Source organism: Apostichopus japonicus, chromosome 20 (genome assembly GCF_037975245.1).
Source record: "Apostichopus japonicus isolate 1M-3 chromosome 20, ASM3797524v1, whole genome shotgun sequence".
Taxonomy (NCBI): domain Eukaryota; kingdom Metazoa; phylum Echinodermata; class Holothuroidea; order Aspidochirotida; family Stichopodidae; genus Apostichopus; species Apostichopus japonicus.
Window position 1 is genome coordinate 19093330 of NC_092580.1, and position 25319 is coordinate 19118648.

Consider the following 25319-nt stretch of genomic DNA (forward strand, 5'->3'; position numbering starts at 1 on the left):
GAGAGATACTACTACATACGAGAGGTAGAGATACTACTACATACGAGAGGTAGAGAGATACTACTTCATACGAGAGGTAGATAGATACTACTTCATACGAGAGGTAGAGATACTCCTACATACGAGAGGTAGTGTATACTCCTACATACGAGAGGTAGATAGATACTCCTACATACGAGAGGTAGTGTATACTCCTACATACGAGAGGTAGATAGATACTCCTACATACGAGAGGTAGATAGACACTCCTACATACGAGAGGTAGATAGACACTCCTACATACGAGAGGTAGATAGATACTCCTACATACGAGAGGTAGATAGATACTCCTACATACGAGAGGGAGAGAGATACCCCTACATACGAGAGGTAGATAGATACTCCTACATACGAGAGGTAGATAGATACTCCTACATACGAGAGGTAGATAGATACTACTACATACGAGAGGTAGAGAGTTACTATTACTACATACAAGAGGTAGAGAGATACTACTACATACGAGGGGTAAAGAGATAAACTGCTACATTTGAGTGGTAGAGAGATACTACTACATACAAGAGGTAGAGAGATACTATTACTACTTACGAGAGGTAGAGAGATACTACTACATACGAGGGGTAAAGAGATACTACTACATTTGAGTGGTAGAGAGATACTACTACATACGAGAGGAAGAGAGATACTACTACATACGAGAGGTAGATAGATACTACTACATACCAGAGGTAGAGAGACACTACTACATACGAGAGGAAGAGAGATACTACTACATACGAGAGGTAGAGAGATACTACTACATACGAGAGGTAGAGAGATACTACTACATACGAGAGGTAGAGAGATACTACTACATACGAGAGGTAGAGAGATACTACTACATACGAGAGGTAGAGAGATACTACTACATACGAGAGGTAGAGATACTACTACATACGAGAGGTAGAGAGATACTACTACATACGAGAGGTAGAGATACTACTACATACGAGAGGTAGAGAGATACTACTTCATACGAGAGGTAGATAGATACTACTTCATACGAGAGGTAGAGATACTCCTACATACGAGAGGTAGTGTATACTCCTACATACGAGAGGTAGATAGATACTCCTACATACGAGAGGTAGTGTATACTCCTACATACGAGAGGTAGATAGATACTCCTACATACGAGAGGTAGATAGACACTCCTACATACGAGAGGTAGATAGACACTCCTACATACGAGAGGTAGATAGACACTCCTACATACGAGAGGTAGATAGATACTCCTACATACGAGAGGTAGATAGATACTCCTACATACGAGAGGTAGATAGATACTCCTACATACGAGAGGTAGTGTATACTCCTACATACGAGAGGTAGATAGATACTCCTACATACGAGAGGTAGTGTATACTCCTACATACGAGAGGTAGATAGATACTCCTACATACGAGAGGTAGATAGACACTCCTACATACGAGAGGTAGATAGACACTCCTACATACGAGAGGTAGATAGACACTCCTACATACGAGAGGTAGATAGATACTCCTACATACGAGAGGTAGATAGATACTCCTACATACGAGAGGTAGATAGATACTCCTACATACGAGAGGTAGATAGATACTCCTACATACGAGAGGTAGAGAGATACTACTACATACGAGAGGTAGAGATACTACTACATACGAGAGGTAGAGAGATACTACTACATACGAGAGGTAGATAGATACTCCTACATACGAGAGGTAGTGTATACTCCTACATACGAGAGGTAGATAGATACTCCTACATACGAGAGGTAGTGTATACTCCTACATACGAGAGGTAGATAGATACTCCTACATACGAGAGGTAGATAGACACTCCTACATACGAGAGGTAGATAGACACTCCTACATACGAGAGGTAGATAGATACTCCTTCATACGAGAGGTAGATAGATACTCCTACATACGAGAGGTAGAGAGATACCCCTACATACGAGAGGCAGATAGATACTCCTACATACGAGAGGTAGATAGATACTCCTACATACGAGAGGTAGATAGATACTACTACATACGAGAGGTAGAGAGATACTATTACTACATACGAGAGGTAGAGAGATACTACTACATACGAGGGGTAAAGAGATACTACTACATTTGAGTGGTAGAGAGATACTACTACATACGAGAGGAAGAGAGATACTACTACATACGAGAGGAAGAGAGATACTACTACATACGAGAGGTAGAGAGATACTACTACATACGAGAGGTAGAGAGATACTACTACATACGAGAGGAAGAGAGATACTACTACATACGAGAGGTAGAGAGATACTACTACATACGAGAGGTAGAGATACTACTACATACGAGAGGTAGAGAGATACTACTACATACGAGAGGTAGAGATACTACTACATACGAGAGGTAGAGAGATACTACTTCATACGAGAGGTAGATAGATACTACTTCATACGAGAGGTAGAGATACTCCTACATACGAGAGGTAGTGTATACTCCTACATACGAGAGGTAGATAGATACTCCTACATACGAGAGGTAGTTTATACTCCTACATACGAGAGGTAGATAGACACTCCTACATACGAGAGGTAGATAGACACTCCTACATACGAGAGGTAGATAGATACTCCTACATACGAGAGGTAGATAGATACTCCTATACGAGAGGTAGATAGACACTCCTACATACGAGAGGTAGATAGACACTCCTACATACGAGAGGTAGATAGACACTCCTACATACGAGAGGTAGATAGACACTCCTACATACGAGAGGTAGATAGACACTCCTACATACGAGAGGTAGATAGATACTCCTACATAAGAAAGGTAGTGTATACTCATACATACGAGAGGTAGATAGATACTCATACATAAGAGAGGTAGTGTATACTTCTACATACGAGAGGTAGATAGATACTCCTACATACGAGAGGTAGATAGATACTCCTACATACGAGAGGTAGATAGATACTCCTACATACGAGAGGTAGATAGATACTCCTATACGAGAGGTAGAGAGATACTCCTACATACGAGAGGTAGATAGATACTCCTACATACGAGAGGTAGATAGATACTCCTACATACGAGAGGTAGATAGATACTACTACATACGAGAGGTAGAGAGTTACTATTACTACATACTAGAGGTAGAGAGATACTACTACATACGAGGGGTAAAGAGATAAACTACTACATTTGAGTGGTAGAGAGATACTACTACATACGAGAGGTAGAGAGATACTACATAGAGAGATACAGAGATACTACTACATACCAGATGTAGAGAGATACTACTACATACGGGAGGTAGAGAGATACTACTACATACGAGAGGTAGAGAGATACTACTACATACGAGAGGTAGAGAGATACTACTACATACGAGAGGTAGAGAGATACTACTACATACGAGAGGTAGAGAGATACTATTACATACGAGAGGTAGAGAGATACTACTACATACGAGAGGTAGAGATACTACTACATACGAGAGGTAGAGAGATACTACTACATACGAGAGGTAGAGATACTACTACATACGAGAGGTAGAGAGATACTACTTCATACGAGAGGTAGATAGATACTACTTCATACGAGAGGTAGAGATACTCCTACATACGAGAGGTAGTGTATACTCCTACATACGAGAGGTAGATAGATAATCCTACATACGAGAGGTAGTGTATACTCCTACATACGAGAGGTAGATAGATACTCCTACATACGAGAGGTAGATAGACACTCCTACATACGAGAGGTAGATAGACACTCCTACATACGAGAGGTAGATAGATACTCCTACATACGAGAGGTAGATAGATACTCCTACATACGAGAGGGAGAGAGATACCCCTACATACGAGAGGTAGATAGATACTCCTACATACGAGAGGTAGATAGATACTCCTACATACGAGAGGTAGATAGATACTACTACATACGAGAGGTAGAGAGTTACTATTACTACATACAAGAGGTAGAGAGATACTACTACATACGAGGGGTAAAGAGATAAACTACTACATTTGAGTGGTAGAGAGATACTACTACATACAAGAGGTAGAGAGATACTATTACTACATACGAGAGGTAGAGAGATACTACTACATACGAGGGGTAAAGAGATACTACTACATTTGAGTGGTAGAGAGATACTACTACATACGAGAGGAAGAGAGATACTACTACATACGAGACGTAGATAGATACTACTACATACCAGAGGTAGAGAGATACTACTACATACGAGAGGAAGAGAGATACTACTACATACGAGAGGTAGAGAGATACTACTACATACGAGAGGTAGAGAGATACTACTACATACGAGAGGTAGAGAGATACTACTACATACGAGAGGAAGAGAGATACTACTACATACGAGAGGTAGATAGATACTACTACATACCAGAGGTAGAGAGACACTACTACATACGAGAGGAAGAGAGATACTACTACATACGAGAGGTAGAGAGATACTACTACATACGAGAGGTAGAGAGATACTACTACATACGAGAGGTAGAGAGATACTACTACATACGAGAGGTAGAGAGATACTACTACATACGAGAGGTAGAGAGATACTACTACATACGAGAGGTAGAGATACTACTACATACGAGAGGTAGAGAGATACTACTACATACGAGAGGTAGAGATACTACTACATACGAGAGGTAGAGAGATACTACTTCATACGAGAGGTAGATAGATACTACTTCATACGAGAGGTAGAGATACTCCTACATACGAGAGGTAGTGTATACTCCTACATACGAGAGGTAGATAGATACTCCTACATACGAGAGGTAGTGTATACTCCTACATACGAGAGGTAGATAGATACTCCTACATACGAGAGGTAGATAGACACTCCTACATACGAGAGGTAGATAGACACTCCTACATACGAGAGGTAGATAGACACTCCTACATACGAGAGGTAGATAGATACTCCTACATACGAGAGGTAGATAGATACTCCTACATACGAGAGGTAGATAGATACTCCTACATACGAGAGGTAGATAGATACTCCTACATACGAGAGGTAGAGAGATACTACTACATACGAGAGGTAGAGATACTACTACATACGAGAGGTAGAGAGATACTACTACATACGAGAGGTAGATAGATACTACTTCATACGAGAGGTAGAGATACTCCTACATACGAGAGGTAGTGTATACTCCTACATACGAGAGGTAGATAGATACTCCTACATACGAGAGGTAGTGTATACTCCTACATACGAGAGGTAGATAGATACTCCTACATACGAGAGGTAGATAGACACTCCTACATACGAGAGGTAGATAGACACTCCTACATACGAGAGGTAGATAGATACTCCTTCATACGAGAGGTAGATAGATACTCCTACATACGAGAGGTAGAGAGATACCCCTACATACGAGAGGCAGATAGATACTCCTACATACGAGAGGTAGATAGATACTCCTACATACGAGAGGTAGATAGATACTACTACATACGAGAGGTAGAGAGATACTATTACTACATACGAGAGGTAGAGAGATACTACTACATACGAGGGGTAAAGAGATACTACTACATTTGAGTGGTAGAGAGATACTACTACATACGAGAGGAAGAGAGATACTACTACATACGAGAGGAAGAGAGATACTACTACATACGAGAGGTAGAGAGATACTACTACATACGAGAGGTAGAGAGATACTACTACATACGAGAGGAAGAGAGATACTACTACATACGAGAGGTAGAGAGATACTACTACATACGAGAGGTAGAGATACTACTACATACGAGAGGTAGAGAGATACTACTACATACGAGAGGTAGAGATACTACTACATACGAGAGGTAGAGAGATACTACTTCATACGAGAGGTAGATAGATACTACTTCATACGAGAGGTAGAGATACTCCTACATACGAGAGGTAGTGTATACTCCTACATACGAGAGGTAGATAGATACTCCTACATACGAGAGGTAGTTTATACTCCTACATACGAGAGGTAGATAGACACTCCTACATACGAGAGGTAGATAGACACTCCTACATACGAGAGGTAGATAGATACTCCTACATACGAGAGGTAGATAGATACTCCTATACGAGAGGTAGATAGACACTCCTACATACGAGAGGTAGATAGACACTCCTACATACGAGAGGTAGATAGACACTCCTACATACGAGAGGTAGATAGACACTCCTACATACGAGAGGTAGATAGATACTCCTACATACGAGAGGTAGATAGATACTCCTACATAAGAAAGGTAGTGTATACTCATACATACGAGAGGTAGATAGATACTCATACATAAGAGAGGTAGTGTATACTTCTACATACGAGAGGTAGATAGATACTCCTACATACGAGAGGTAGATAGATACTCCTACATACGAGAGGTAGATAGATACTCCTACATACGAGAGGTAGATAGATACTCCTATACGAGAGGTAGAGAGATACTCCTACATACGAGAGGTAGATAGATACTCCTACATACGAGAGGTAGATAGATACTCCTACATACGAGAGGTAGATAGATACTACTACATACGAGAGGTAGAGAGTTACTATTACTACATACTAGAGGTAGAGAGATACTACTACATACGAGGGGTAAAGAGATAAACTACTACATTTGAGTGGTAGAGAGATACTACTACATACGAGAGGTAGAGAGATACTACATAGAGAGATACAGAGATACTACTACATACCAGATGTAGAGAGATACTACTACATACGGGAGGTAGAGAGATACTACTACATAGGAGAGGTAGAGAGATACTACTACATACGAGAGGTAGAGAGATACTACTACATACGAGAGGTAGAGAGATACTACTACATACGAGAGGTAGAGAGATACTATTACATACGAGAGGTAGAGAGATACTACTACATACGAGAGGTAGAGATACTACTACATACGAGAGGTAGAGAGATACTACTACATACGAGAGGTAGAGATACTACTACATACGAGAGGTAGAGAGATACTACTTCATACGAGAGGTAGATAGATACTACTTCATACGAGAGGTAGAGATACTCCTACATACGAGAGGTAGTGTATACTCCTACATACGAGAGGTAGATAGATACTCCTACATACGAGAGGTAGTGTATACTCCTACATACGAGAGGTAGATAGATACTCCTACATACGAGAGGTAGATAGACACTCCTACATACGAGAGGTAGATAGACACTCCTACATACGAGAGGTAGATAGATACTCCTACATACGAGAGGTAGATAGATACTCCTACATACGAGAGGGAGAGAGATACCCCTACATACGAGAGGTAGATAGATACTCCTACATACAAGAGGTAGATAGATACTCCTACATACGAGAGGTAGATAGATACTACTACATACGAGAGGTAGAGAGTTACTATTACTACATACAAGAGGTAGAGAGATACTACTACATACGAGGGGTAAAGAGATAAACTACTACATTTGAGTGGTAGAGAGATACTACTACATACAAGAGGTAGAGAGATACTATTACTACATACGAGAGGTAGAGAGATACTACTACATACGAGGGGTAAAGAGATACTACTACATTTGAGTGGTAGAGAGATACTACTACATACGAGAGGAAGAGAGATACTACTACATACGAGACGTAGATAGATACTACTACATACCAGAGGTAGAGAGATACTACTACATACGAGAGGAAGAGAGATACTACTACATACGAGAGGTAGAGAGATACTACTACATACGAGAGGTAGAGAGATACTACTACATACGAGAGGTAGAGAGATACTACTACATACGAGAGGTAGAGAGATACTACTACATACGAGAGGTAGAGAGATACTACTACATACGAGAGGTAGAGATACTACTACATACGAGAGGTAGAGAGATACTACTACATACGAGAGGTAGAGATACTACTACATACGAGAGGTAGAGAGATACTACTTCATACGAGAGGTAGATAGATACTACTTCATACGAGAGGTAGAGATACTCCTACATACGAGAGGTAGTGTATACTCCTACATACGAGAGGTAGATAGATACTCCTACATACGAGAGGTAGTTTATACTCCTACATACGAGAGGTAGATAGACACTCCTACATACGAGAGGTAGATAGACACTCCTACATACGAGAGGTAGATAGATACTCCTACATACGAGAGGTAGATAGATACTCCTATACGAGAGGTAGATAGACACTCCTACATACGAGAGGTAGATAGACACTCCTACATACGAGAGGTAGATAGACACTCCTACATACGAGAGGTAGATAGACACTCCTACATACGAGAGGTAGATAGATACTCCTACATACGAGAGGTAGATAGATACTCCTACATAAGAAAGGTAGTGTATACTCATACATACGAGAGGTAGATAGATACTCATACATAAGAGAGGTAGTGTATACTCCTACATACGAGAGGTAGATAGATACTCCTACATACGAGAGGTAGTGTATACTCCTACATACGAGAGGTAGATAGATACTCCTACATACGAGAGGTAGATAGACACTCCTACATACGAGAGGTAGATAGACACTCCTACATACGAGAGGTAGATAGATACTCCTACATACGAGAGGTAGATAGATACTCCTACATACGAGAGGGAGAGAGATACCCCTACATACGAGAGGTAGATAGATACTCCTACATACGAGAGGTAGATAGATACTCCTACATACGAGAGGTAGATAGATACTACTACATACGAGAGGTAGAGAGTTACTATTACTACATACAAGAGGTAGAGAGATACTACTACATACGAGGGGTAAAGAGATAAACTACTACATTTGAGTGGTAGAGAGATACTACTACATACAAGAGGTAGAGAGATACTATTACTACATACGAGAGGTAGAGAGATACTACTACATACGAGGGGTAAAGAGATACTACTACATTTGAGTGGTAGAGAGATACTACTACATACGAGAGGAAGAGAGATACTACTACATACGAGAGGTAGATAGATACTACTACATACCAGAGGTAGAGAGATACTACTACATACGAGAGGAAGAGAGATACTACTACATACGAGAGGTAGAGAGATACTACTACATACGAGAGGTAGAGAGATACTACTACATACGAGAGGTAGAGAGATACTACTACATACGAGAGGTAGAGAGATACTACTACATACGAGAGGTAGAGAGATACTACTACATACGAGAGGTAGAGATACTACTACATACGAGAGGTAGAGAGATACTACTACATACGAGAGGTAGAGATACTACTACATACGAGAGGTAGAGAGATACTACTTCATACGAGAGGTAGATAGATACTACTTCATACGAGAGGTAGAGATACTCCTACATACGAGAGGTAGTGTATACTCCTACATACGAGAGGTAGATAGATACTCCTACATACGAGAGGTAGTGTATACTCCTACATACGAGAGGTAGATAGATACTCCTACATACGAGAGGTAGATAGACACTCCTACATACGAGAGGTAGATAGACACTCCTACATACGAGAGGTAGATAGACACTCCTACATACGAGAGGTAGATAGATACTCCTACATACGAGAGGTAGATAGATACTCCTACATACGAGAGGTAGATAGATACTCCTACATACGAGAGGTAGATAGATACTCCTACATACGAGAGGTAGTGTATACTCCTACATACGAGAGGTAGATAGATACTCCTACATACGAGAGGTAGTGTATACTCCTACATACGAGAGGTAGATAGATACTCCTACATACGAGAGGTAGATAGACACTCCTACATACCAGAGGTAGATAGACACTCCTACATACGAGAGGTAGATAGATACTCCTTCATACGAGAGGTAGATAGATACTCCTACATACGAGAGGTAGAGAGATACCCCTACATACGAGAGGCAGATAGATACTCCTACATACGAGAGGTAGAGAGATACTACTACATACGAGAGGTAGAGATACTACTACATACGAGAGGTAAAGAGATACTACTACATACGAGAGGTAGATAGATACTACTTCATACGAGAGGTAGAGATACTCCTACATACGAGAGGAAGAGAGATACTACTACATACGAGAGGTAGATAGATACTACTACATACCAGAGGTAGAGAGATACTACTACATACGAGAGGAAGAGAGATACTACTACATACGAGAGGTAGAGAGATACTACTACATACGAGAGGTAGAGAGATACTACTACATACGAGAGGTAGAGAGATACTACTACATACGAGAGGTAGAGAGATACTACTACATACGAGAGGTAGAGAGATACTACTACATACGAGAGGTAGAGATACTACTACATACGAGAGGTAGAGAGATACTACTACATACGAGAGGTAGATAGATACTACTTCATACGAGAGGTAGAGATACTCCTACATACGAGAGGTAGTGTATACTCCTACATACGAGAGGTAGATAGATACTCCTACATACGAGAGGTAGTGTATACTCCTACATACGAGAGGTAGATAGATACTCCTACATACGAGAGGTAGATAGACACTCCTACATACGAGAGGTAGATAGACACTCCTACATACGAGAGGTAGATAGATACTCCTTCATACGAGAGGTAGATAGATACTCCTACATACGAGAGGTAGAGAGATACCCCTACATACGAGAGGCAGATAGATACTCCTACATACGAGAGGTAGATAGATACTCCTACATACGAGAGGTAGATAGATACTACTACATACGAGAGGTAGAGAGATACTATTACTACATACGAGAGGTAGAGAGATACTACTACATACGAGGGGTAAAGAGATACTACTACATTTGAGTGGTAGAGAGATACTACTACATACGAGAGGAAGAGAGATACTACTACATACGAGAGGAAGAGAGATACTACTACATACGAGAGGTAGAGAGATACTACTACATACGAGAGGTAGAGAGATACTACTACATACGAGAGGAAGAGAGATACTACTACATACGAGAGGTAGAGAGATACTACTACATACGAGAGGTAGAGATACTACTACATACGAGAGGTAGAGAGATACTACTACATACGAGAGGTAGAGATACTACTACATACGAGAGGTAGAGAGATACTACTTCATACGAGAGGTAGATAGATACTACTTCATACGAGAGGTAGAGATACTCCTACATACGAGAGGTAGTGTATACTCCTACATACGAGAGGTAGATAGATACTCCTACATACGAGAGGTAGTTTATACTCCTACATACGAGAGGTAGATAGACACTCCTACATACGAGAGGTAGATAGACACTCCTACATACGAGAGGTAGATAGATACTCCTACATACGAGAGGTAGATAGATACTCCTATACGAGAGGTAGATAGACACTCCTACATACGAGAGGTAGATAGACACTCCTACATACGAGAGGTAGATAGACACTCCTACATACGAGAGGTAGATAGACACTCCTACATACGAGAGGTAGATAGATACTCCTACATACGAGAGGTAGATAGATACTCCTACATAAGAAAGGTAGTGTATACTCATACATACGAGAGGTAGATAGATACCCATACATAAGAGAGGTAGTGTATACTTCTACATACGAGAGGTAGATAGATACTCCTACATACGAGAGGTAGATAGATACTCCTACATACGAGAGGTAGATAGATACTCCTACATACGAGAGGTAGATAGATACTCCTATACGAGAGGTAGAGAGATACTCCTACATACGAGAGGTAGATAGATACTCCTACATACGAGAGGTAGATAGATACTCCTACATACGAGAGGTAGATAGATACTACTACATACAAGAGGTAGAGAGTTACTATTACTACATACAAGAGGTAGAGAGATACTACTACATACGAGGGGTAAAGAGATAAACTACTACATTTTAGTGGTAGAGAGATACTACTACATACGAGAGGTAGAGAGATACTACATAGAGAGATACAGAGATACTACTACATACCAGATGTAGAGAGATACTACTACATACGGGAGGTAGAGAGATACTACTACATACGAGAGGTAGAGAGATACTACTACATACGAGAGGTAGAGAGATACTACTACATACGAGAGGTAGAGAGATACTACTACATACGAGAGGTAGAGAGATACTATTACATACGAGAGGTAGAGAGATACTACTACATACGAGAGGTAGAGATACTACTACATACGAGAGGTAGAGAGATACTACTACATACGAGAGGTAGAGATACTACTACATACGAGAGGTAGAGAGATACTACTTCATACGAGAGGTAGATAGATACTACTTCATACGAGAGGTAGAGATACTCCTACATACGAGAGGTAGTGTATACTCCTACATACGAGAGGTAGATAGATACTCCTACATACGAGAGGTAGTGTATACTCCTACATACGAGAGGTAGATAGACACTCCTACATACGAGAGGTAGATAGACACTCCTACATACGAGAGGTAGATAGACACTCCTACATACGAGAGGTAGATAGATACTCCTACATACGAGAGGTAGATAGATACTCCTACATACGAGAGGGAGAGAGATACCCCTACATACGAGAGGTAGATAGATACTCCTACATACGAGAGGTAGATAGATACTCCTACATACGAGAGGTAGATAGATACTACTACATACGAGAGGTAGAGAGTTACTATTACTACATACAAGAGGTAGAGAGATACTACTACATACGAGGGGTAAAGAGATAAACTACTACATATGAGTGGTAGAGAGATACTACTACATACAAGAGGTAGAGAGATACTATTACTACATACGAGAGGTAGAGAGATACTACTACATACGAGGGGTAAAGAGATACTACTACATTTGAGTGGTAGAGAGATACTACTACATACGAGAGGAAGAGAGATACTACTACATACGAGACGTAGATAGATACTACTACATACCAGAGGTAGAGAGATACTACTACATACGAGAGGAAGAGAGATACTACTACATACGAGAGGTAGAGAGATACTACTACATACGAGAGGTAGAGAGATACTACTACATACGAGAGGTAGAGAGATACTACTACATACGAGAGGTAGAGAGATACTACTACATACGAGAGGTAGAGAGATACTACTACATACGAGAGGTAGAGATACTACTACATACGAGAGGTAGAGAGATACTACTACATACGAGAGGTAGAGATACTACTACATACGAGAGGTAGAGAGATACTACTTCATACGAGAGGTAGATAGATACTACTTCATACGAGAGGTAGAGATACTCCTACATACGAGAGGTAGTGTATACTCCTACATACGAGAGGTAGATAGATACTCCTACATACGAGAGGTAGTGTATACTCCTACATACGAGAGGTAGATAGATACTCCTACATACGAGAGGTAGATAGACACTCCTACATACGAGAGGTAGATAGACACTCCTACATACGAGAGGTAGAGAGATACTACTACATACGAGAGGTAGATAGACACTCCTACATACGAGAGGTAGATAGATACTCCTACATACGAGAGGTAGATAGATACTCCTACATACGAGAGGTAGAGAGATACTACTACATACGAGAGGTAGAGATACTACTACATACGAGAGGTAGAGAGATACTACTTCATACGAGAGGTAGATAGATACTACTTCATACGAGAGGTAGAGATACTCCTACATACGAGAGGTAGTGTATACTCCTACATACGAGAGGTAGATAGATACTCCTACATACGAGAGGTAGTGTATACTCCTACATACGAGAGGTAGATAGATACTACTACATACGAGAGGTAGATAGACACTCCTACATACGAGAGGTAGATAGACACTCCTACATACGAGAGGTAGATAGACACTCCTACATACGAGAGGTAGATAGACACTCCTACATACGAGAGGTAGATAGATACTCCTACATACGAGAGGTAGATAGATACTCCTACATACGAGAGGTAGATAGATACTCCTACATACGAGAGGTAGAGAGATACTACTACATACGAGAGGTAGAGAGATACTACTACATACGAGAGGTAGAGATACTACTACATACGAGAGGTAGAGAGATACTACTTCATACGAGAGGTAGATAGATACTACTTCATACGAGAGGTAGAGATACTCCTACATACGAGAGGTAGTGTATACTCCTACATACGAGAGGTAGATAGATACTCCTACATACGAGAGGTAGTGTATACTCCTACATACGAGAGGTAGATAGATACTCCTACATACGAGAGGTAGATAGACACTCCTACATACGAGAGGTAGATAGACACTCCTACATACGAGAGGTAGATAGATACTCCTTCATACGAGAGGTAGATAGATACTCCTACATACGAGAGGCAGAGAGATACCCCTACATACGAGAGGCAGATAGATACTCCTACATACGAGAGGTAGATAGATACTCCTACATACGAGAGGTAGATAGATACTACTACATACAAGAGGTAGAGAGATACTATTACTACATACGAGAGGTAGAGAGATACTACTACATACGAGGGGTAAAGAGATACTACTACATTTGAGTGGTAGAGAGATACTACTACATACGAGAGGAAGAGAGATACTACTACATACGATAGGTAGATAGATACTACTACATACGAGAGGTAGAGAGATACTACTACATACGAGAGGTAGAGAGATACTACTACATACGAGAGGAAGAGAGATACTACTACATACGAGAGGTAGAGAGATACTACTACATACGAGAGGTAGAGAGATACTACTACATACGAGAGGTAGAGATACTACTACATACGAGAGGTAGAGAGATACTACTACATACGAGAGGTAGAGATACTACTACATACGAGAGGTAGAGATACTACTACATACGAGAGGTAGAGAGATACTACTTCATACGAGAGGTAGATAGATACTACTTCATACGAGAGGTAGAGATACTCCTACATACGAGAGGTAGTGTATACTCCTACATACGAGAGGTAGATAGATACTCCTACATACGAGAGGTAGTTTATACTCCTACATACGAGAGGTAGATAGACACTCCTACATATGAGAGGTAGATAGACACTCCTACATACGAGAGGTAGATAGATACTCCTACATACGAGAGGTAGATAGATACTCCTATACGAGAGGTAGATAGACACTCCTACATACGAGAGGTAGATAGACACTCCTACATACGAGAGGTAGATAGACACTCCTACATACGAGAGGTAGATAGACACTCCTACATACGAGAGGTAGATAGACACTCCTACATACGAGAGGTAGATAGATACTCCTACATAAGAAAGGTAGTGTATACTCATACATACGAGAGGTAGATAGATACTCATACATAAGAGAGGTAGTGTATACTTCTACATACGAGAGGTAGATAGATACTCCTACATACGAGAGGTAGATAGATACTCCTACATACGAGAGGTAGATAGATACTCCTACATACCAGAGGTAGAGAGATACTACTACATACGAGAGGAAGAGAGATACTACTACATACGAGAGGTAGAGAGATACTACTACATACGAGAGGTAGAGAGATACTACTACATACGAGAGGTAGAGAGATACTACTGCATACGAGAGGTAGAGAGATACTACTACATACGAGAGGTAGAGAGATACTCCTACATACGAGAGGTAGAGATACTACTACATACGAGAGGTAGAGAGATACTACTACATACGAGAGGTAGAGATACTACTACGTACGAGAGGTAGAGAGATACTACTTCATACGAGAGGTAGATAGATACTACTTCATAGGAGAGGTAGAGATACTCCTACATACGAGAGGTAGTGTATACTCCTACATAAGAGAGGTAGTGTATACTCATACATACGGATAGGTAGAGAGATACTACTACATACGAGAGGTAGAGATACTACTACATACGAGAGGTAGAGAGATACTACTTCATACGGATAGGTAGATTACTACATACGGATAGGTAGATTACTACATACGGATAGGTAGATTACTACATACGGATAGGTAGATTACTACATACGGATAGGTAGATTACTACATACGGATAGGTAGATTACTACATACGGATAGGTAGATTACTACATACGGATAGGTAGATAAATACATACGGATAGGTAGATTACTACATACGGATAGGTAGATTACTACTACATACGGAAAGGTAGATAACTACATACGGATAGGTAGATTTCTACATACGGATAGGTAGATTACTACATACGGATAGGTAGATTGCTACATACGGATAGGTAGATTACTACATACGGATAGGTAGATTACTACATATGGATAGGTAGATTACTACTACATACGAATAGGTAGATTACTACATACGAATAGGATAGGTAGGATAGGATAGTTAGGATAGGATAGATCTCCATTAGGAACGGTGTACTAGCAGTTCGAAGAATACGTAGGTGTAGCAAGATATGATAGATAGCTAAGATACCATAGATTAGATACGATAGATAGATAGGTACGGTACGATAGATACGATACCCCACAACACAAACTCTCAACACCCCAACACAAACTCTCTACCCCCAACACAAACTCTCTACCCACGCCCCCAACACAAACTCTCAAACTCCCCAACACAAACTTGATACTCCCCAATACAAACTCTCTACCCGCCCCAACACAAACTCTCTACCATCCCCAACACAAACTCGATACCCCCCAACACAAACTCTCTACCATCCCCAACACAAACTCGATACCCCCCCAACACAAACTCTCTACCATCCCCAACACAAACTCGATACCCCCAACACAAAGTCTCTAAACTTTACCTCCCCAACACAAACTCTCTAAACTTTACCTCCCCCAACACAAACTCTCTAAACTTTACCCCCAACACAAACTCTCTAAACTTTACCCCCAACACAAACTCTCTAAACTTTACCCCCCCAACTCAAACTCTCTAAACTTTACCCCCCCCCAACACAAACTCTCTAAACTTTACCCCCCCCAACACAAACTCTTTAAACTTTACCTCCCCAACACAAAATCTCTAAACTTTACCTCCCCCAACACAAACTCTCTAAACTTTGCCCCCCAACACAAACTCTCTAAACTTTACCCCCAACACAAACTCTCTAAACTTTACCTCCCCCAACACAAACTCTCTAAACTTCACCCCCCCCCCCCAACACAAACTCTCTAAACTTTACCCCCTTAGATAAATACCCTTGCATCTGTGCAGTGGTTGTCCTTAACGTTGCGGAGAAAACATGGGCTGAATTCTTCTTCCTCCTCATCTGATGTGTTTATCTGTTGGTCCTCGATAGCATCGATGAAAAGATCTGTTTTTATTTAAAAGATATATTCACTCATAATTCCAGCAGAGAGATCATTTTCATACATCACAGTTGCACTTTTCACTATAAAGGAACAAAGCTAAGGAAACCATGATAAAACATAATTAGTTAGTTCTGTGTGTTGCCAGGACACCAATAATGTCACAAACTTGTAACCTTAGTTATGAAATGATCCCTAAACACTAACTGATGAATTACACCACGATTCAGCACTGGCAATTTGTGGTACGGTGGTACAGTGGGATGGGCAGGCAGAATGCTCTTACTGTATTCATTACCTTGAGATGATGAGACTCCCTGATGTTGTGCAGAGAGGAAAGTTCCCTCCGTTGAAGAGTTGTCACTGTCTGATCCATAGTTAGAAACAAACTGTGGCACTGTAAACAAGTTAAATTGCAGACCAAAGGAGAAATGATTTCATATGGTCATTTGGCTTTGATTGTCCTTTAGTTCAACAATACTCTCAAATCAACGACCGTAAATTCAAGTAAGCAGAAACTGATTTGTTGCCAGAAGAGACTACACATTCCATAAGGCAATTTGATAAATTATAAATATATGAATCTTCACATAGTAAATTGCTATGACTATGTTATCCAACATAATTAATATAGTTTAAAAAAGTTTAGTGGTGGAACTCAGCATATAATAATATTCTGTAGTGTCCTGACGCAAGACTATATTCTATCAAATATTACAAGTCAATACCTGTTTGAAAAACCTCCTTCATTTGATTTCCGCTTCTTTTTCCTGATCTATTGTACGTCACTACTGGTGCTCCAAACACAGGTTCGTGACATGATGTATTGTGATTCTCACCAAAGTGAACGTATCCAGTCATTTCCATTGGTCTTCTTGGAACCTGGATGACTTGTTCATCATTATTCAAACCATAAAAATCCTTCTGGACAGCTCGTCGTTGGGAAGAACGTGCCATCTCAAAATTTAACTGACTTTGTGATTTACGCTTCATCTTGGTCATATATCCATGTGAATAAGCATCTCTTTTCTGGGTCTGACTTTTACGTTCTTGTGAGTAGCAAGCGGCTGCTGGATATTGTTTTCCACCAACCTTTCTCTCTTTCAGTCTCGCTGATCTTCGTTGTGGAGGTAAGTAATTATTTCTCTTTCCTTTTCTTCTTATATCCTGCTTGCTTGGTGCCACAGATGACTGGCCACCCCTAGGAATCACTTGTTGAATAGTTTCCTTTACTAGCGGGGCTACGGTTGCAACGGGGGATGGTCCTTTGCTACCCCATCTTGCGAAGGGAGTTCGCAGTGTCGGCTGGGTCACAGACTGCTGAGAAAGAGAGGGACTGCCAAATTCTGTTCTTTGCTCAGGAAGGGCATTGTGATTTTGATTTGAAGTGAAATGACATTTTGATCTTGTTTGTCCGTTAACATAAACTTCCTGTGTCATGAGATTGAGTGTACTTTGCAGTACTCTACCATCCCTGGATGGCACAGAAGGCATAGTTGGTTTAAGGGAGGCTTGATTAGAGGCAGCTGTACCGTGAACAGCAGTCAATGGTGCATTGTGATGTGGTATTGGGATAGCAGGTGGTAAATACTGATGAGGCTTGGAGTTTGAAAGTCTGCTACCAGCATGGCCCCGAGATAAGTGATATGGTGATACCTGTCCACGACTGACGGAGATATTCTGGGATTCACTTGTGGATGCACCCGCGACTTGAGCAATTTGGACTAAATCCTTATTCCACTCCTGAGCAACCTTCCGGAAACCATCTTCCAGTTTCTCTTCCAACTTTGTAGCAGCGGTATTACAGAACTCATCTAGAAAATGTTGTTGATCCAGCTTCCAGCTGTTACAAGAGTCATCCAGGATCTTATTAACCTCCTCTATGTTTGCTTTGTGATGCTCTGAAGAAGTCTTTTGGAGAATTTGTTTGATTTCATCATATCTTGTGGCTCTGGCATTTTCAAGCTCAGATCGTAGAGTCTCAACAACTGCTTCTTTCTGAAATGTAAACAGAAAGTGTTTTGGGGTTCCTATGAGGTACATTCTTGAATACAAAAAATAAGAAAAGTTTGAAGAGATGATCCAAATCACATACCACAATTGAATCATCTTATTACAAGATTCTATGGACAAAATTTGAGTGTATAGACATTAAGCCCCACTCACTTATTAATATACATAGTCAACACAAAGAAACAATAGGGTCTTATTCTTATTCAGAATTTGTACGTACCTACCTATTACAAACACACACATAACCTATCAAATAGAATTCTTGCACAATAAGCTGGTTTTCTGTTGCTGCAATATACAACTTGCATGAGTATGGTGCAACACTAGTCATTTTCCAAACGTTTCTAGAGTCAAGTATTTCAGTGGCAGTTCCTGCGGCAAAGCGTTCAGCAAGCTAAAACAAAAGGAATAAAACAAACTATTCTTCCAGGGTGCAAACCCCAGAGGCAGCATTTTGAATTTCTGCTCTTTCTCTGCTATCCTGAATCAGAAATGAGCATTATTTCACGACAGTTACTCTGGCACATTGGTCAGTGCTCTGTAAACAAAGGTATCATCTACTGGACTAAACAAGTAGAATAATGGATATGATGGAGAAAGAGTTGTAAAATTACAATATTGTTGTTCTGTACCTCTTGAAGTTTATTTTCCATTTGGCTAGTTGTCTGGTAAACAGTCAGTTTGTTAATGACTTCCTGAAAGATATCTTTAGTGTAATCCTGAAAGCACTGGGAGGCTGAAATTAAATGAGAGAATTAAATTTAAAGTTAAGCGCAGGAAGAATTATTTAGTTTGTATAATATTCAATCCCCTTTTACATCAAGTGAAAGGACCCTATTTGCGAATCAGGACGTTAGTTGGAGGGAGTTGGAGGGGCAGTAGGATCAACTGCCAGGGGAGTTGAAATTGTTGCCTGTAACAACATTATAACCACATGAAAATCACTGCTGTTAAAATTATTGGTATAGAGGTTGGGGGGGAGGGGGTTCTTGATGTTAGGGCCCCTACAGTAGATGTTTACTATGTGGCAAAAACAATTCAATACAAATAAAAGGATGATTTTAGACAGAAGTTTAGCCCTCACATGGTGTAGTCTTAAGAAAACAGAATTAGAGCTAGGAATGTATCTATACCTATAATTAGAGTGTTCAAGATATATAACTTTAAAATATGGTGAATCTGTGGAATGTTCCCGTACGGCTAAATCAATGACGACATCAGCTCCTCAGTTAAGGCCTTAATATGTTCATGGTTATCCATTGTTTCATGTATTCTAATAACAATATCAAAACATTTCTTATATTACATCATATAAACAACAGCAATTTCTTGGATGACATTCAACACTATTTGTCCCTCAAAAATTTATAACACATTATAAACGTGTCTAATTTCCAGGCTATAAAAGTCTTGAGTTTTGTGTTGCATCTGATGAACTGACCTAATGATCTATGTATTAGACTACATAGTCCAGTCACTTTAATGGATTAACTTCAGCTGTTTAAAGATTTCTCAAAAATTAAAAATTATTACAGCAATACAACCTAGACTAATAGCCGTGGGTCTATTATTGTTTAGGAATTGCTCATAACGTCAATTCATTAAACAATATCCAATCTCACGGATCTTGTAACCAAACTTGTGACAACTGTTTCATGATCAATGTTTTATCGAAACATGACGGCATGTAGATTAACTAATGAGCAAAATGTTTCTTTCTTAATGCTGTATACACATGCAAACAAAATAGAGAACACATCAATTACTAATCAAATGTGACTACTTTTATGATTGATGTATGTTGTTCTTTCAAGTAGGATTATTAAACATTCAAACACACTGATCATAGTTCTCTACATCAGTCCCTGGCATTTGACTTCCGAAGCTATTAATTTCCAAGTTCTAACATCCACAATACTGTAACTTTTTATAAAAGACTGAAGGTTCTCATTACTTTCGAGTTGTTAATCAAAGATCAGATTGTGACTTTTGATACCTGAGGCCTCACATTTTACAGTATTCTCTGTCTGGTCACATTTCTCATGTCTGGTTGCTCAAATTACTCTTATTGAAGCTTATAGAATGTAAATCTCACTTTTTCTGAGGGCCTCTTCCGTCTTCACAGAAGCACTTGATATTTGTGTCTGCACATCAGTTTGCAGTTTCTCCACTACACTCTTGATTTCATCTGTGCTTTCTTTGAGAAGACTGATAAGAGTGCATATAAGGTCCCTAAAACCAAAACAAAACAAGAGAAAAATAATGAGAAATGTGAGGTAAGTAAATTGGTTACAGTTGGTCAATTATTGCAATGTAATACTCATATTAATACTCATTAATACTCATATTAAAGGAGGATTAAAGAAATAAAAGCTAGAAAAATCAAGACAGAAAACTGAGACAAGATCTGTGCACTTTATATAATATTGACCATTTAAGATATACACTTCTAAAATACAGACAATCATTTGTTATGGATGCTGGACTTGGCTTTTCTGTATTGAAATTTGCAAGATACAGTACTTTACCTTCACCTCATTGAAATTATAAATTTTTGTAATGTTCCTTTCAAGTTTTAAGGCAACATTCCATCATGACATCAGTTGCGAGATACACATAAATAGGTTTCAAAATTATTTGGCTTGCACTTAACCTAAAAACCAATCAGCTATGGAGAAATTCAATATTCTTTTGTGTGCAAGAGGAATTAATATCCCTGATATCATTTCACCATGCCTTGACTGCATGATTTCAACTTGTTCCAGTGTGCAATGAACTTTAGTCATCAATTCTTGACAAGAGGTCAAAGCAGACCCAAATAGTACATAAAATCATGTTCAAGAAAAATCAATCATAGAATCAAACCATCATTGTTTGAAACTTTCAAGTTCATCAAGGAAAATCTCAGCAAAACAAAAACACTTTTACAATGCCAACTTTACATGATGGCCATCCATATGTAGAGGTGGGCACTTGGTCAATAATCCTGCTGGCAATGTGTTTCCTTCACATTCATTAAACCCCATCGCAATCTCACAAAAAAAATTGAAGATATCTGTAAAAAATATGCTCCTTTTGCTAAATGCATATCTGCCTTGAAGTGCCAACAGGATGGGGCTGGGATGGGGTGGACTTTGTCCACAACTACATATGATGCAATAATGTGGAAATAAGTGGTTCCTAACCGTTCTTCTTTGTCTCTGATTTTTTGCTTCTGAAATTCCTGAAGATCCTGAAAACTTCTTTGTCTTGTTAACCCAGGCTTGTCACTAAGTGCTGTCACTTCCTTCCCTCCTGTATTCCTGAATAAGGATGGTTTAGAGGTAAACTTTGTGTAGTACTTCTGTGCAACTTGTGAAGCCTGCAAAGAGTAATAAAATTGGAGAAAGACATTCAAAGACAATTAATACCAAAATAACAATAATAAAATTAAGGTTCCAATGGTTTGTTATCTGAGTCATCTCCAGTCCAGAACTGAATTATTGTAATCTAATCTTACATGATTGCTCATGTATCCTCTATTGCTTCGCAACTTGACCAATGAATGATCTGCTAACACAGAGTTATCTGGAAGCTAGTTTGCAAAGTAGGAGTGAACAGGTGATAAGAAGTATATATGTTAGTTTATTCTTGCAAAAACAATTTTCAAAAACTCACCCAAGTATATTATTCAGAAGGTTTTGCTGATGAGAACTACTGTACCAACCTTTCCCTCATGCTAGCTTAGAAGCATGTCATACAATGTGAGTATAGCTAGTGACATTTGTTGCATTATAAGCTAAGCTTGACTTGACTCTGTTTGCCAGTTTGGGCACTTGGAACAATTATGTCATCAGTACCCTTTTGCACTTTTCGAATATATTCCACATTTTCCTGAGCCCCCCAAATACAGTTTGTGAAACATACCTGGGCAGAAGAGAAATGTTAACAGAACACTTTAAGGTATAGGTTACCTCACTAGGCTGAGAGTTGTATCCCTGCTGTTGAGACATCATCTGAGAGAACAGATCAAAAGAGCTGCATTGTGAATTCTCCATCTGGGATGATGTTTGCTCTGAATTCCTGAGACTCTGACTGGACTTGAGACCAACATCATCTGTCTCCAAAGAACCAACCATATATCTTCGCATCATCGACTTTCATGCAAGGACGCCTATGGGAAGAAACAAAAAAAGCAGATAAGCTAACACATGCTACTTAGTCTGGTCAATGCATACAAATACTCCTAAGTTCAACATGGCAAAGTGAGGACAAGATATGCAGTAATAAACAACAATAAAGTAATCCACTTTACTCAAGGTATTTGACAGACAAGGGAATACCTCCAGTCCTCCACATCGAACCAATCTACCACTTTGCCAGAGATACCAAATCAGGGAAGGCTCTGCTCAACAACATTGCACAGAAGCAATTTCTAAATAGGCTAGGTCAAGAGAATTTAGTTCCTGATGTGGCTTGGAATTTAAACCTAAGCCTTGTTGTAGGGCAGGCACTCTAAGTCCTAATTGTATACATGACTTCATCCTCAACTCATAAATTTGCTAATATGTAAAGTTTGAATTTGCCAGTTCAGTGTTTTGTTTCCAGTTAGTAGTGAGACCACATTTACATCATTATCTGTCTTAAACTGAAAGCACCTTGATTAGACGTTTCTGAGTTTGTGTAGTGTGTCCCCTGATCAAAAGTACCTCCAGACAGGGCAAATTTGTGTAAAAGTAAGTTGGCCTGATGTTTCAATCCTAGCAGGATCTTCTTCAAAGGCTAAATGACAAGTAACAGTAGGGACAAAAACATGCACAGAATACAGACAGGTTAATGAGCATGGTGAACACAACAAGATAGATGTAAGGGGATTAGTAGACAAGGGATCGAGAGAAGAAAGAAAGAAACCAACAGGGGGAGAGGAGAGGAAGGGGGGACAGAAGAAAAGTGAGTCATGTCCTTCCTGACTGTTGAGCCCATGTAGTTGAATGGTGTGAATGCATTGCATCCACAGCCTCTCTCTGCTGCCTAAGGATTCAATCCCCTGTAGGGACATGTCGTTAATGGTATGGTTAGAAAGGTTAAAGTGTTCTTCAACTGGGGTTGGGGTCTCAGTCTTCATGGTGTTGACTGTGACCATAGAATCACTTCTTGAGGGTGGTTTTGGTTTTGCCAACATACTGGATACCGCAAACTCTACAAGAGATCAGATAGATGACATAGTGGTTGTGCAAGTGATGTGACCCTTAGTCTTGTGTACTGTGTGAGTTGCATGCTGTGGCTGGTGATGGAATTGGATTCAACAACCTGGTGGCTGTAGATGATGCATCTCGAAGTACGATCACATTTGAAAGTACTATGCTGAATGGGTGTAGGGTTAAAAGTTAGAGGTGGAACAGTAGCACGCACAAGAAGGTCTTGTAGGTTGCGTGGTCGTCTGTAGGCGATGATGGGTTTTTCAGGGACGGCTCTTTGGAGTCTATCTGAAGTGAGGAGAATGTTGTGGTTGTTAGAGGTGATTTGCTGAAAGGAGGAAGATTTGGGTGGAAAGAAACAACCAGGGGGAGCTTGTTGTCGCAATCTTGTCCCTTTTTGTCCTTCACTGCCAAAGTAGATGATCTGGAAAGGGAGCTGACTCTCTGAATGGCTTCACGCACCCTTCTGGTACTACGGCCCCTGGCAGTGAGGTGTTTTTCCAAAGCATCTGTATGGCGAATGAAAGAGGAATTGTTAGAGCAAATGCGATGAAGACGAAGTGCTTGACTGTAGGCAATTCCAGACTTGCAGTGACAGGGATGGCAGCTTGAAGAATGGAGATACTGGTGTGTGTCTGTGGGTTTGGTGTATAAGTCTGTAGAGAGAGAACCGTGTTCCTTGCGAACAGTCACATCGAGAAAGTTAACTTGTTGGTGAGAGTAATCAGAGATGAATTTGATGGTGCTGTGGAAAGAATTTATGTGATTGATGAAGGTGAGCAGGCTATCCTCATCACTGGTCCAAACGTAGAAGATGTCATCAATGTACAGTAGCGCCACCAGAAAAGAGGA

General features: G+C 40.1%; 1 protein-coding gene across 2 annotated transcripts in view; it reads right to left on the reverse strand.

The window, feature by feature from the left end:
- Positions 1-25319, reverse strand: part of LOC139961482 (uncharacterized) — a 34596-nt gene that overhangs the window by 6307 nt on the left and 2970 nt on the right. For both annotated transcript variants that reach the window (XM_071960673.1, XM_071960672.1), the window contains exons 2-8: positions 23244-23443; positions 22476-22651; positions 21386-21522; positions 19923-20026; positions 18006-19275; positions 17576-17674; positions 17167-17282 (exon numbers count right to left, since the gene is read on the reverse strand). In XM_071960673.1, the coding sequence (XP_071816774.1) occupies positions 17167-17282; positions 17576-17674; positions 18006-19275; positions 19923-20026; positions 21386-21522; positions 22476-22651; positions 23244-23423 (2082 nt within the window). In that variant the 5' untranslated portion in view covers positions 23424-23443. The remainder of the gene's footprint in view (positions 1-17166; positions 17283-17575; positions 17675-18005; positions 19276-19922; positions 20027-21385; positions 21523-22475; positions 22652-23243; positions 23444-25319) is intronic.